This window comes from Xenopus laevis, chromosome 3S (genome assembly GCF_017654675.1).
Source record: "Xenopus laevis strain J_2021 chromosome 3S, Xenopus_laevis_v10.1, whole genome shotgun sequence".
Lineage (NCBI taxonomy): Eukaryota > Metazoa > Chordata > Amphibia > Anura > Pipidae > Xenopus > Xenopus laevis.
Genome location: NC_054376.1, coordinates 5,266,561 through 5,282,481, shown reverse-complemented (window position 1 = coordinate 5,282,481; position 15,921 = coordinate 5,266,561). Strand labels below are relative to the sequence as shown.

The window sequence follows — 15,921 nt, the reverse complement described above, 5'->3', positions numbered from 1 at the left end:
ACCCCCATTTGAAAGCTGGAATGATTCAGAAGAAAAAGAAAGCAAATGATTCAAAAACCATTTAAAAAAAAAATACGAATTGAAAAGTTGCTTAGAATTAGCCATTCTATAACATGCTGACATTTTACTTAAAGGTGAACCACCCCTTTAACTGAGCATTGAAATTTAGGGATTAATCAGATTTTGTTCTCCCGGTGCAGATCGCGCCCAGAGGAGGAAGTTGAGGGAAGAACGGGCTTGGCTTCTGTCCCAGGGCAAAGAGCTCCCACCAGAACTCCGGCACCTGGAACCCAGGTCCCCTATGGGAATGGACTGCCGATCTGGAGACCTGTGAGTATTGGGAGAGGGGCTGCTAATACTAAAAACCTCGTATTTTCTAAAATTTAAAAAAAAAATTATATATATATATATATATATATATATATATATATATATATATATATATATATATATATATATATATATATATATATATACATACACATATTACACATACACACATATATATTTATATATATATATATATATATACTATATATCATTTTTTATTTTTTTTTGGGGGGGGGGTTTAATTCCCTTAAGTGCAGATTTAATTACATAAGCAATTTCTAATTTGTTTATACTCTCTCTTCCTTTCCTTTTTGATCCCTGTCACTTTTCCACCTCCTCTTTCTTTTTCCCTTTTTCAGATTTGGCTTTGAGCTGGATGATCATTACACAGGAATGTATAAAGGTGAGACTCCCATATCCCACGTGCTGTTGGTTACTGTTCCTTCCATCATAGCTAAAGCAGCAGTCCCATTTTGCTTTACGGCAGGGATTCTGGAATAGACACACAATTCAAGATCACTTACCCTTTATCTAGAAATCACGTTTACAACTCTTCTGCCTGGAGAGACCTGTGATAAGATTTATCTTAAAATCAGTGTTCTCTTCACTAATTTTTAGGGATGCACCGAATCCACTATTTTGGATTCAGCCGAACCCCCGAATCCTTTGCGAAAGATTCGGCCAAATACCGAACCGAATCCAAACCCTAATTTAGGGGTGGAAAGGGAAAATATTTTTTACTTCTTTGTTTTCTGACATAAAGTCACGCAATTTCCCTCCCCGCCCCTAATTTGCATACGCAAATTAGGATTCAGATTCGGTTAGGCTGGGCAGAAGGATTCGGCCGATCTCGAATCCTGCTTAAAAAGATCGAATCCTGGCCGAATCCCGAACCGAATCCTGGATTCGGTGCATCCCTACTAATTTTATACCTTTTTAAATCTAAAAAGCATCCATAGGAAAACAATTAGAAACCTTTCTCAAATCATATCTAAGCAGAAGAACATCAGAGCAGCCTCTTTCTTTCTCCTGACAACTTCCTTGACTACTTGGTGGTCAGACTGGTCAGAAACTGACCAGCAGGTGGGGCTGTTGGAACAAAATTCATTCATATTAACAGCACATGTATCCCTTAATATCTTGGAATAGAAAGAAAATAAATAACAAACGTAAATGACAAAAGGTACTTAGAATAACACTCTCATCAATTTTACATTCACTTATTTTAAAGGTTTATTTAACCTATAAGCTAAATATTCCATCAATAGTTGATGTGTGACTCAATAGCCCCCTTGTTGGCTGTTCTGTTCCCTTAATGAGTGTTACCTGTTTCTCACCACAGTTCTGGACACGGTGAAAGCTCACAAGGATTCGTGGCCGTTTCTTGAACCAGTCGATGAATCCTACGCCCCAGATTACTACAACATCATTACGGTAATGTGTATTCAAATTAGTCTATAAATATAGCGCCAAGCAGCAAGGTATCTCCCCCATGTCTGGGTTTCTAAGCTGCAACCTTTCTCTTAGACTTAGTTTTCCCTAAGGTGTGGTAACCTATAGCAACCAATGAACAGTTCGTTAATAAACCAGACACCCATCCAATTGTATACTTAATACAAACCTGTGCTTTGCCCCCCAACACAGTGCCCAATGGATCTATCCAGGGTGGAGCAGAGACTCTGTTCCGGGTACTATCTCACCAAGGAGCAGTTTGTTAATGACATGAAAACCATATTCAGGAACTGTGCAAAGTACAACGGCCAGGACAGTGGTAAGTTTTGCTGTGAGAAGCCTATTGTGTGCCCAGAACATTCCTTTATTTGTATTTATACATATGGGAGGAGGGAGGTGCCATATTGATTCCCTTAGACAGTACAGTATGAGGGTATAGCCTATTGTGTGCCCAGAACATTCCTTCTCTGTATATTTGTATTTATACATATGGGAGGAGGAGGTGCCATATTGATTCCCTTAGACAGTACAGTATGAGGGTATAGCTTATTGTGTGCCCAGAACATTCCTTCTCTGTATATTTGTATTTATACATATGGGAGGAGGGAGGTGCCATATTGATTCCCTTAGACAGTACAGTATGAGGGTATAGCTTATTGTGTGCCCAGAACATTCCTTCTCTGTATATTTGTATTTATACATATGGGAGGAGGTGCCATATTGATTCCCTTAGACAGTACAGTATGAGGGTATAGCTTATTGTGTGCCCAGAACATTCCTTCTCTGTATATTTGTATTTATACATATGGGAGGAGGAGGTGCCATATTGTTTTCTTAGACAGTAAACATTGAGGTTCCCTATACACATAACTCATTGCAGAATACACCGAGATGGCAGAAAACCTGGAGCGCTGCTTTAAGAAGGCCATGCTCAAGCACCTTCCAGAGGACGAGGGGGATTCCGACGGAGACATTTGGATTCAGGTGGAAGAGAAGGAGAGGCCTACAAAGAGGAAGAGCCTAGGAAGGCGCTCGAAGGCAGGGGGCTGGCGGAAAAGCAGAGAGGATAGTGGGAGGAAAAGGCAATCGAGTGAAAGCAGCAGAGCCAGTCCTTCCACTCCGAGACCAGAGGAGAGTGAGAGACATTATGATCCTCCTGCTATGACATCATCATACCCTCACCAGCTGCACTATGGGGGCATGCCCCGGCAATCCCTCCATCCAAGGGACATGGTAAGAGATGTCTCGCAGATTAACTGCCAACTCTTAGTGCCGCTATCATCATCTATCCTACATTTTGTACCCACTGTAAAGTTTTAAGAACAAGCCGTTAACCAGAAAATAAAAAGCCTTTAAATAACAACATACCAGTGGTAAGGATATTAGAAGTCTAATATACAGTCTAATATATATAATATACCCTATCTGCATAGCTGAGCAGACTCACGGATCTGTTCTTTCTCTTTACAAGGACAGTTGAGGTGGCCGTACACTATTAGATCTTAACCCAATATGCCCACTAACGGCTGGGCGATATCGGGTGAATCCGAACGTTCGGCCCTGGGGCCAGATGATCCATTTACAATGCTGCGAATGGGCACCGACGGGTCGCAGGGTCGATTCAACTGGCCGATGCAGTCCTGGATTACAGAAAAAAATCAAATTTTCCCGATCTATATCCAGCCGGTCTTTGGCCTGATATTGATCAGGAGGACGCGTTCGGAGCCCACACACATGGGCAGATAAGATGCTGAATCGGTCTAAAGGACCAATATCGACAGCTTTAAAGGGATACGGTCATGGGGAAAAAAATTCAAAACGCATCACTTAATGGTTAACAGAATTCTGCACTGAAATCCGTTTTTCAAAAGAGCAAACAGAGATAGCAGCTGCCTTAGAACAACACTCAATAGTAAAATCCAGGTCCCACTGAGACACATTCAGTTACATTGAGTAGGAGAAACAACAGGCTGCCAGAAAGCAGTTCCATCCTAAAGTGCTGGCTCTTTCTGAAATCACATGACCAGGCAAAATGAGCTGAGATGCACCTACACACCAATATTACAACTAAATACACTTGTTGGTTCAGGAATGATATTTTATATTGTACAGTGAATTATTTGCAGTGTAAATAGTGTCATTTAGAAATAAAAACCACATCATAAAAATCATGACAGAATCATGTTGCGAATGGTTCAACCAGCCTGTCATAGTGATAACTGAAAAGGACAACTTGCTAGATCGGCTTCTATCTCCTGCCTTTAGAACTAGAACAATATAGATGTAAAATGCAATTTTCTTTTTATCTATGTAAACAGCCGTCAGCCCCAGGGATGCACGCGCCTCTGAGAAATTCGGAGCCTGGCCTCAGTTACAGAGCACTTAGATTTCCAGAACCGCAACTTGGAGATCCTGTACGGCAAATCCAAAGCTACAGAACTCCGGTAAAGCAGAACGGGGGGCCCTCCCTTTACTCTACTGGGTTGGAGAGCTGAGATAAAGATTCCTCCATTTACCGTCTCTGGTGTTGTCTCGTTACAGGCCTCCCCTGACGTTCCTGAAGCATCGGACAGTAACCCAGCTAATTTCAGACATTCCCGAGGTCCCCACATCCCACCCAGAATGAGCACCCCTTCACAGGAGGGTGGGCATCTGTACCCCCAAGCACAATACCCCATGGGATACATGCCCCAAATGAGACCCGCTCTTCCAGATGGTAGAACTCAAGGCCCTGGCTCTGCCCCAATTAATTTCGGGCAGCCATCTCCTGCTTGGAATGGAAATTGTCCTCCAAGGCCCCAACACTTCGCTCCACCTATGGACCCTCGCATGGTGAGACCACCGGACTCCATGTACAATGGGAGGAATACATTTGTCTCAGCTGGAAACTCCATGATGGACAGTCCGGAGATGGTAGCCATGCAAAGACTTTCATCCCTTGCTGGTCCTCCAAGCTCTCCCTACCCCTCACCCTTTCCCCCCACTGGAACAACAAATGGGGCAGATATGGGCCAACCCCCTGCCATGGATAGAATGCATACGTCTGCTCCAGGAGAGAAAGGTATTGCCTGTCCCATTCTGTTTATTCATCAATACTTTCAATTAGAAGGGTAGAGCTAGATCTTCCTGTAGCCAATCAGAGTCCAGAGATTCAAATTCTGACGATGCTCATATAATCCATTAGAGTTGCTAATAATTGCATTTGTGTTTCAGGTGCAGATCCCAAACCCGAGGCTCCTCCCACGCAAGCCCTTCAGACGAATGGGGATGTTGGTTATTCGCCTATGTGCCGAGTCCCCCCTGAAAGCCAAGGGAATCCAGACAGTGGCACCTCCAGAGATCAGGAAAAGCAATGGGGTCCTACAGATGCCACCCAGGATGTTCCAACTGCAGCCAACCCAGCACACCACCAGGGCCCAAATAATGTTGTGGAGAACAGGAATGTGGTGGAAGGGACAGCAGAAGTTGGGCAATCCAAGGAAACGATGGAGAAGACCCCTAAGACTGAGCCTTTAACAGCCCCTCGGAAGGATGTGGTTCACCCCCAACCAGGGGCAGAAACTGGCAGTAGTTTGTCCTCCTTGTTATCCATTGGGGGCATTAAACCAGGTCCCTCCCATAATCCTGGGGCTGTTAGACCTCCTGGGGCATATCCTCCACATTTTCCATCTCAGAGATTTGGTAATGGACATCCTCAAATTGCCCCAGGGTCATTTCCCAGATACCCCCACCAGGACCCACCTTATCCTTATCAACAGCACCCGCAGCAAGCACCCTATCAGCCTTATCAGCGCCCTCCCTATTACCCTCAGGAATATCCACGCTGGCCCCAGCCTCCTCAGCAGAGAGGTACCTATCCTCACCCAGGTGCCCCCCCAAATATGCAGGGAATGGGGGAACTGAGGAGCTTATTAATGTCCCCAATTCTGGAGGGAGGGCCCAAGGCAATGGCAGGGGAAGCAAAAGTGCAGGCAGAGGAGGAAGGACAAACGACTGGTGTAGGACAGACAGACCGGCCTGAGAGCCCCAAACAATTCCTGGACTTGGACAGTCACAAGAGACAGTGCGGGAATTTTGGGTATGGAGGGCCACAGCCTTGGGGGAATGGTAACTTCCGACCCCACCCTAACATGATGGCTCAGCCTCCCTATCCACCTCAGCACCATTACCGACCTCAAGGCTACCCCCAGCCCCCTGTGCATCCCATGCGGCCCCCTGGTCCAGGTGAGGCTAATGGGCCCGCTGCTCTGCGGCCCGGCTACCAGAACCTGGATCATAGCAGAGGCCACTTTCAGGCTGTCATGATGGAGCAAAGTGGCAACCCTTTCCAGAATATGTACCGACCCCAGCGGTGAGTATGTTGGCAAAGAGTATTGGTGAACTTTGTCACTGGCATCTCCAGTTCCTACTGAACTACAACTCCCAGTATTCTTTGTAGAGCAGTGAACATATGTTTTGCATAGGGACTAGTTGGCTGAGCATGCTGGGATCTGTGGTTCAATAGTAACGTTTCTGTAATGGAGACGTATAGTTGCACCAGTGGGTTCATGTTTTAATCTCTCTCCATCTCCCTTTACAGGATGCCGTTCCAAATGCAACCTCCAGCCTTCCCCAAATCCACTGCACAAGGGGACATGGTACAGAAACCCCCATCTGTATCACAGGATCAGGTAAGGGGGGCGGAGAAGTTTGGGGTGCACAGCACAGTGGGATCCCACAAGCATAGAAGGGTCTGTCCTTCCAAATGGACAAGGCTCTTATCGTCCTAATCTAAAATGCAGGTCACTGGCAGAAATGCATTGCACTCCCCTAATCCAACACCAGAGGGCATATCCCCATTAATAAATAATAGAGTTTTTAGGCTTCTTAATCCCTAGGCCCCTGGTTCAACATAGCACATTATATTCACTGTAAGTATATAAATATATATAATACACAAGAGCCATGAATATCCTGTAAATTATATCCTTATAAACAGTGAGTTCTGATGTCATCAGTTATAAACGGTGAGTTCTGATGTAATTTCTGTCACATGACTCACTGAAACTTGTGTATTATAATAAATAAAGTACCCCCTGTTGTAAAATATGAGGATATTAGAAGTTACCTCGGAGTTCCATGACCTGTATAAAAACACTCGGCCTTTCGGCCTTGTGTTTTTATATGGTCTTGAAACTCCTCGGTAACTTATAATATCCTTATATTTTACAAGAGGGGGTACTTTATTCACTATATTATAGCCACTAAACCCATCCCACCACCAACTCTAGCCCTACCTTGTGCTGCCAACCCCACAGTATGGCAATCTCTTATAGTTTCTCCTTATATCTCTTTATAATTCAGCCTTATGCCTCTATATGGTCACTGAACCCCTCACTGGGGCTCATTTATCAACACTGGGCAAATTTGCCCATGGGCAGTAACCCCTGGAAACCAATCAGATTTCTGCATTTATTATTCTATTCGCAGCTGGCTTTAAAGAGATTATCCCTGATTGGTTGCTATAGGTAACTGCCCATGGGCAAATTTGCCCAGTGTTGATAAATGAGCCCCACTGACTTCTAATATCCTTATCATTTACAGTAGGGGGTACATTATCCCTTATAATACATGAGTGATACTCAGAGTTCCCTGTATTACTCAGCCTGCAGCCTTGTGTCTTTATATGGTCACAGAACAACCCCTCTGTGACTTCTAATATCCTTATCATTTACAGTAGGGGGTACATTATCCCTTATAATACATGAGTGATACTCAGAGTTCCCTGTATAACTCAGCCTGCAGCCTTGTGCCTTTATATGGTCACAGAACAACCCCTCAGTGACTTCTAATATCCTTATCATTTACAGTAGGGGGTACATTATCCCTTATAATACATGAGTGATACTCAGAGTTCTCTGTATAACTCAGCCTGCAGCCTTGTGTCTTTATATGGTCACAGAACATCCCCTCAGTGACTTCTAATATCCTTATCATTTACAGTAGGGGGTACATTATCCCTTATAATACATGAGTGATACTCAGAGTTCCCTGTATAACTCAGCCTGCAGCCTTGTGCCTTTATATGGTCACAGAACAACCCCTCAGTGACTTCTAATATCCTTATCATTTACAGTAGGGGGTACATTATCCCTTATAATACATGAGTGATACTCAGAGTTCCCTGTATAACTCAGTCTGCAGCCTTGTGCCTTTATATGGTCACAGAACAACCCCTCAGTGACTTCTAATATCCTTATCATTTACAGTAGGGGGTACATTATCCCTTATAATACATGAGTGATACTCAGAGTTCCCTGTATAACTCAGCCTTCAGCCTTGTGTCTTTATATGGTCACAGAACAACCCCTCAGTGACTTCTAATATCCTTATCATGTACAGTGGGGGGCACATTATCCCTTATAATACATGAGTGATACTCAGAGTTCCCTGTATAACTCAGTCTGCAGCCTTGTGCCTTTATATGGTCACAGAACAACCCCTCAGTGACTTCTAATATCCTTATCATTTACAGTAGGGGGTACATTATCCCTTATAATACATGAGTGATACTCAGAGTTCCCTGTATAACTCAGCCTGCAGCCTTGTGCCTTTATATGGTCACAGAACAACCCCTCAGTGACTTCTAATATCCTTATCATTTACAGTAGGGGGTACATTATCCCTTATAATACATGATCACCAACTGATCCTCTTGTTTATTCCATTCTGTGCAACAGGCAACATGTGAGTGAATCTCAGGAACACCAGGGTCTCACTCCAGTAGAAGCCTCGGCTCAGTGCCGCTCCATGATCCTGTAGCCTTGGCTATCCTGTGCCTTCAGGGACTCTCTTCCAAGTACCCTCCACCCTACGCGCCCGCTGCAGGACCTTTGCCGCCATCTTACACTGTAAATCGGAACAAGCCAGTCCTTCCCGAGGCGGCACAGAGGACAGGGCATCTCAGGAAATTTGAGTAGCGTCGTTCTTGCACCTACTCGTGTCTGTTTACACATTTCAGTTTTGCTGCCTTTTTTTGGATTTTGTTTTTTGTGTTAGTTTTAATTATTTTATTTTCTGATTTTGACGAATGTATTGTACATAATTTGCCCCCCATCCCCTAACGTGTCTGATCCGATTTCCCTTGTGGACAAAGAAATCATTAAGGCTCCGAGTCCGGTTAGTTCCCCTTTAAAGTAGACCACACTGGATAAAATGTTGCCGTTTATTTTGGGTTGTTTTCCCCCTTTAAATTAACACAGATTGCATGGCCAGAATATGGTGCTTATCCCTTTAATGAGTCGGATGAGTGCCCATTGCTGTGATGAGTTAAATGCCCTAATGTTATTCGCTTGCTGAGGATGATGGGAATTGTAGGCCAGAAAGAGACTGTTTTATTTATTGCTACAGCTGCTATTGGCATTTTATAGTTCTACAATCCAGTCCTGGTCCCTGTATTGGAGTAAACACAATGCTGAGAGTTGCAGTTCATGGATTCCTCTTATTGATAAGTTCTCTCCCTGCGTATGGAACATCCCTGCCTATTTGCAATTAATGGACAAGTCAAGTCAAATTAATGTAAAACTGCTCTGCTGAGCACTTTTGCAGTTTGCATTAAAGGATAAGTAAAACTTTAAAATAAGTGAATGTAAAATTGATGAGAGTGCTATTCTAAGCCCTTTTGTCATTTACATTCATTATTTATTTTCTTTTTATTCCAAGATATTAAGGGATACATGTGCTGTTAATATAAATGAATTTTGTTCCAACAGCGCCACCTGCTGGTCAGTTTCTGATCAGTCTGACCACCAAGTAGTCAAGGAAGTTGTCAGGGGAAAGAAAGAGGCTGATGTTCTTCTGCTTAGGAAAGATTTGAGAAAGGTTTCTAATTGTTTTCCTAAGCAGAAGAACATCAGAGCAGCCTCTTTCTTTCTCCTGACAACTTCCTTGACTACTTGCTGGTCAGACTGGTCAGAAACTGACCAGCAGGTGGCGCTGTTGGAACAAAATTCATTCATATTAACAGCACATGTATCCCTTAATATCTTGGAATGAAAAGAAAATAAATAATGAAAGTAAATGACAAAAGTGTTTAGAATAACACTCTCATCAATTTTACATTCACTTATTTTAAAGGTTTACCTATCCTTTAATTATGTGGGTCTTTTTTTCCTCATTTTCAGGATGTTTTTACACTGTTGAAACAACATCGCCGCCAGCTGTTCATTACGTCTAACCGAAGTTAGCGAGAAGGGAAAAGTCTTGTGCTGTTGCTCTGCGTAGAAATGAGCTGGAAAACAGGTGATTTTTCTCTGCTCGCTTCATTTTCTGAACAGAGCTACATCACAAGACTTTCCTCTTCTCACTAACTTCACTTCTACCCGTTAGGTGACATAAGCAGCAAGGTGGTGCTGTCGTTTCAGCTTCGCTGTATCTCTTGAAAACACGGAAGGGAATAACTCATCCCATGTAATTCTTCCATATTGTGCAGCCTCCCATTTCCTGTTATTTAAAGTATGCGACTCATGAATAATTGTAGCTGAAGCCGCAAGCCAAGGAATGGTTCCTTTACCCCTGATTATTTCTCTTGTGCGTGAGAACAAAACTGGGGTGTAGAGCGTGTGCATTATGGTTGTCCTTGTTTTATTACACTGTTGCGTTCTATGAAATAAAATCATGTGACCAGAGTGATGCAAAGAAAATATCCCCCCAATCGAAGGCGTCCTCCATTCTGACTCCTGAACAAAGTAGCAAAAGCCATGGGACTAACAGACCTGGAGGAGAAAAACGACCTCTGCTACATTTGTTCAAGAGTCGGAACCAGAATGCAAAGGGATATGGATATTTTTTTTTTAAAGCAACACGTCTGTAATATTTAATATCTGATTGACTGCGCTCGTCATTAATCGATATTCTCGCCAGTTCATACGCTCCTGTCGATTTCCAGCCCAGAGAAACTACATAGGCCCCTCCCAGAAAATGTGAATCTTTTTTTTTTTTATTATTATTTATTGTTGTTTTTTTTGTTTTTTTTTTACAAATGTGTATATTTTGTATTTTTTTTTTTCTGTTTGTGTGTTTTTTGTTGTTTATTTTCAATGAACTCGTTCCACACAACCACTCGTTACCTCAGCGGTCGGCGCCAAGTGTGATAAATCGTTTTTTTTTTTTTCCCCCCCCCCCCTTCGGATCTATTTTGACTGATGTTTGAATTAATTTTTTTTTTAATGTATAAGGAAAGTGAATTTCTTTGTTAATTTTTGTATAAAGATGCGTTGTTAGAATAAACCGTTACAAACCGTTTAATCCAACGAGTGTGGTTTTCCCGTGTGTATTTAGAAGAGGCAAAATATTTTAGATAATATATACAAAGGTTTTAAATATACTTCAATTGTACAGGTATGGGACTTGCTTTCCAGACTGCTCGGGACCTGGGGTTTTCCAGATAACGAATCTTTGTGTAATTTGGATCTTCAGACCATAAGTCGACTTGAAAATCATATAAACATTAAATAAACTCAATAGGCTGGTTTTGCTTCCAATAAGGATTAATTATATCTTAGTTGGGATCCAGTACAAGCGACTGTTTTATTATTACACATATGGGACCTGTTATCCAGAATGCGGGGACCTGGGGTTTTCCGGATAATGAATCTTTCCAGAATTTGGATCTTCAAACTACTAGAAAATCATATAAACATTAAATAAACCCAATAAACTGGTTTTGCCTCCAATAAGGATTAATTATATCTTAGTTGGGATCAAGTACAAGATACTGTTTTATTATTACATTTTGAAAATCTGACTTATTTGGATAAAATAAAGCCTATGGGAGACGGCCTTTCCATAATTTGGATCTTTCTGGATAACAGGTTTCCGCATAATGGTTCCTATACCTGTTCACTGTACCCCTATACATTGCCGGTGTTTTCTAAAAACAGCCCATAATATATTTGTATATTTTATTCTCTCTTTGTGGTTACCCAAACTACAGAGATCCGACCTGTTATCCAGAAGGTTTCCGGATAAAGGGATCTTTCCGTAATTTGCATCTCCTGACCTAAAGTTAAAAAAAAAAAATTCATTTTAACATTAATTAAACCCAATAGGGTCTGGTTTTGCTTCCAATTAGGATTAACTACAGTGTATATCTTGGTTTGGATCAAGAACAAGGTACAAGTAATCATTTTATTAAAGCTCTTATTCATATCCGTGCATGGTTACCAGGGAAATGTTGGCCCTAGTAACCAGATTGCTGAAACTGCAAACTGGAAAGCTGCTGGGGAAAAAAGGGAAATAATTAAAACACACAGATAATAAAAACAATGAAGATCAATTGCAAATTGTCTCAGAATATCCCTCTCTACATAATACTAGAAGTTAATTTAAAGGTGAACAACCCCTTTAAAGGGTAAGTAAACCTATAAAATAAGAATGTAAAATTGATGAGTGTTATTCTAAGCACTTTTGTCATTTACATTCATTATTTATTTTCTTTTTATTCCAAGATATTAAGGGATACATGTGCTGTTAATATGAATGAATTGTGTTCCAACAGCGCCACCTGCTGGTCAGTTTCTGATCAGTCTGACCACCAAGTAGTCAAGGAAGTTGTCAGGAGAAAGAAAGAGGCTGCTCTGATGTTCTTCTGCTTAGGAAAACAATTAGAAACCTTTCTCAAATCTTTCCTAAACAGAAGAACATCAGAGCAGCCTCTTTCTTTCTCCTGACAACTTCCTTGACTACTTGGTGGTCAGACTGGTCAGAAACTGACCAGCAGGTGGCGCTGTTGGAACAAAATTCATAAATATTAACAGCACATGTATCCCTTAATATCTTGGAATAAAGAGAAAATAAATAATGAATGCAAATTACAAAAGTATAAATTTTACACTTATTTTAAAGGTTTACTTATCTTTTAAAGTCACTTTAACCTATTTGTATCAATCGGCAGCAAATGTTCATGTGGCATAACCAGCAGGAACATCGTGTCAGACCAATGCCTTAAAAATAGAGCGCGTGAGTCTCATGTAACCCTGGTAACCAACGTGTCCTCCGACATTAAAAGCAACCGACAGTTTGTTCTGCCGTTACCCGAATTATAATCTTGCCCCTCTATGTCTTGTACGTAACCCCTCAGCTGCTGGAAGGGGCCTTCTACAGATTGTGGGCTTTTTGCGAGTCTGCACACAAATGGAAACTCATTTTTATTTATTCTACTTGTTTATATTGTTTTTAAGTATTACTTAACTATATAAATGCTACTAGAATATGCAACCTTGTACTATTTTACTGTAATAATATATTAGTGTTATATGTATAAACTTCTTGTGAGACATAATACTAAGAAGTCTCTACCCTGCAGAATTTATAATCTAACAGAGTAGTCCAGAGATAATTATCCCACTGTTACTATAGGCACATCTCTCCCTACTATACCTGCTATCCCACAGTCACACTCCCTTCCCAGAGACTATTATCCACTGTTACTATAGACACCATCTCTCCCTACTATACCTGCTATCCCACAGTCACACTCCCTTCCCAGAGACTATTATCCACTGTTACTATAGACACCATCTCTCCCTACTATACCTGCTATCCCACAGTCACACTCCCTTCCCAGAGACTATTATCCCACTGTTACTATAGACACCATCTCTCCCTACTATACCTGCTATCCCACAGTCACACTCCCTTCCCAGAGACTATTATCCACTGTTACTATAGGCACCATCTCTCCCTACTATACCTGCTATCCCACAGTCACACTCCCTTCCCAGAGACTATTATCCACTGTTACTATAGGCACCATCTCTCCCTACTATACCTGCTATCCCACAGTCACACTCCCTTCCCAGAGACTATTATCCACTGTTACTATAGACACCATCTCTCCCTACTATATCTGCTATCCCACAGTCACACTCCCTTCCCAGAGACTATTATCCACTGTTACTATAGACACCATCTCTCCCTACTATACCTGCTATCCCACAGTCACACTCCCTTCCCAGAGACTATTATCCACTGTTACTATAGACACCATCTCTCCCTACTATACCTGCTATCCCACAGTCACACTCCCTTCCCAGAGACTATTATCTACTGTTACTATAGACACCATCTCTCCCTACTATACCTGCTATCCCAAAGTCACACTCCCTTCCCAGAGACTATTATCCCACTGTTACTATAGACACCATCTCTCCCTACTATACCTGCTATCCCAAAGTCACACTCCCTTCCCAGAGACTATTATCCACTGTTACTATAGACACCATCTCTCCCTACTATACCTGCTATCCCACAGTCACACTCCCTTCCCAGAGACTATTATCCACTGTTACTATAGACACCATCTCTCCCTACTATACCTGCTATCCCACAGTCACACTCCCTTCCCAGAGACTATAATCCACTGTTACTATAGACACCATCTCTCCCTACTATACCTGCTATCCCACAGTCACACTCCCTTCCCAGAGACTATTATCCCACTGTTACTATAGGCACCATCTCTCCCTACTATACCTGCTATCCCACAGTCACACTCCCTTCCCAGAGACTATTATCCACTGTTACTATAGACACCATCTCTCCCTACTATACCTGCTATCCCACAGTCACACTCCCTTCCCAGAGACTATTATCCACTGTTACTATAGACACCATCTCTCCCTACTATACCTGCTATCCCACAGTCACACTCCCTTCCCAGAGACTATTATCCACTGTTACTATAGACACCATCTCTCCCTACTATACCTGCTATCCCACAGTCATACTCCCTTCCCAGAGACTATTATCCACTGTTACTATAAACACCATCTCTCCCTACTATACCTGCTATCCCACAGTCACACTCCCTAGACCAGGGGTCCCCAACCTTTTTCATCTGTGAGCCACATTCAGATGTAAAAAGAGTTGGGGAGCAACACAAGCAGGAAACAAGTTCCTGGGTGGTGCTAAACAAGGGCTGTGATTGGCTATTGATGGCCCTATGTGGACTTGCAGCCTACAGGAGGCTCTGTTTGGCAGTACATCTGGTTTTTATGCAACCAAAACTTGCCTCCAAGCCAGGAATTTAAAAATAAGCTCCTGATTTGAGGCCACTGAGAGCAACATCCAAGGAGTTGGGGAGCAACATGTTGCTCATGAGCTACTGGTTGGGGATCACTGCCCTAGACTTTTATCCACTGTTACTATAGGCACATTTGAGGTGGTGACAATTCAGACTGTAATGCAATACTAATGCATTCTCTTGGGAGTGGCTGCTTGACATGAATCCAACTCTTTGAGCTCATTATAATTCCATCCATGACTCCAGTTTAAGATACAGTACTGTCTGCTGAGCCTGCGGCTGAGCCTGAGGCTGCTGCTTCCAATGGGAATCATATAAGATCTGTGCAGCCACTGGGACAGAATGTTCTGTTATACAGATAGCTAGAATCTCAGCTGCCATAAAGCAGGACAGGACTGCTGCTTACAATGGGGATCAGATAGGATCTGTGCAGCCACTGGGACAGAATGTTCTGTTATACAGATAGCTAGAATCTCAGCTGCCATAAAGCAGGACAGGACTGCTGCTTACAATGGGGATCAGATAGGATCTGTGCAGCCACTGGGACAGAATGTTCTGTTATACAGATAGCTAGAATCTCAGCTGCCATAAAGCAAGACAGGACTGCTGCTTACAATGGGGATCAGATAGGATCTGTGCAGCCACTGGGACAGAATGCTCTGTTATACAGATAGCTAGAATCTCAGCTGCCATAAAGCAGAGCAGGACTGCTGCTTACAATGGGGATCAGATAGGATCTGTGCAGCCACTGGGACAGAATGTTCTGTTATACAGATAGCTAGAATCTCAGCTGCCATAAAGCAGGACAGGACTGCTGCTTACAATGGGGATCAGATAGGATCTGTGCAGCCACTGGGACAGAATGTTCTGTCATACAGATAGCTGGAATCTCAGCTGCCATAAAGCAGGACAGGACTGCTGCTTACAATGGGGATCAGATAGGATCTGTGCAGCCACTGGGACAGAATGCTCTGTTATACAGATAGCTAGAATCTAAGATCAATATTTGCTGTTAGAATAGTCCCCCTATAACTCAGTTATAGCCGTGAAGCTCATTAGCCTTGTATTCCCCCTGG

At 42.5% G+C, this 15,921-nt stretch overlaps 1 protein-coding gene across 1 annotated transcript in view; it reads left to right on the top strand.

Moving 5' to 3' along the window:
* Positions 1–9,472, top strand: part of LOC108712571 (cat eye syndrome critical region protein 2) — a 36,546-nt gene extending 27,074 nt beyond the window's left edge. Inside the window, exons 10-19 of the mRNA XM_018254820.2 lie at positions 201–330; positions 690–733; positions 1,673–1,764; positions 1,975–2,101; positions 2,663–3,015; positions 4,101–4,226; positions 4,324–4,843; positions 4,996–6,133; positions 6,362–6,452; positions 8,502–9,472. Of these exons, the coding sequence (XP_018110309.1) occupies positions 201–330; positions 690–733; positions 1,673–1,764; positions 1,975–2,101; positions 2,663–3,015; positions 4,101–4,226; positions 4,324–4,843; positions 4,996–6,133; positions 6,362–6,452; positions 8,502–8,516 (2,636 nt within the window). The 3' untranslated portion in view covers positions 8,517–9,472. The remainder of the gene's footprint in view (positions 1–200; positions 331–689; positions 734–1,672; positions 1,765–1,974; positions 2,102–2,662; positions 3,016–4,100; positions 4,227–4,323; positions 4,844–4,995; positions 6,134–6,361; positions 6,453–8,501) is intronic.
* The last annotated feature ends 6,449 nt before the right edge of the window (positions 9,473–15,921 follow it).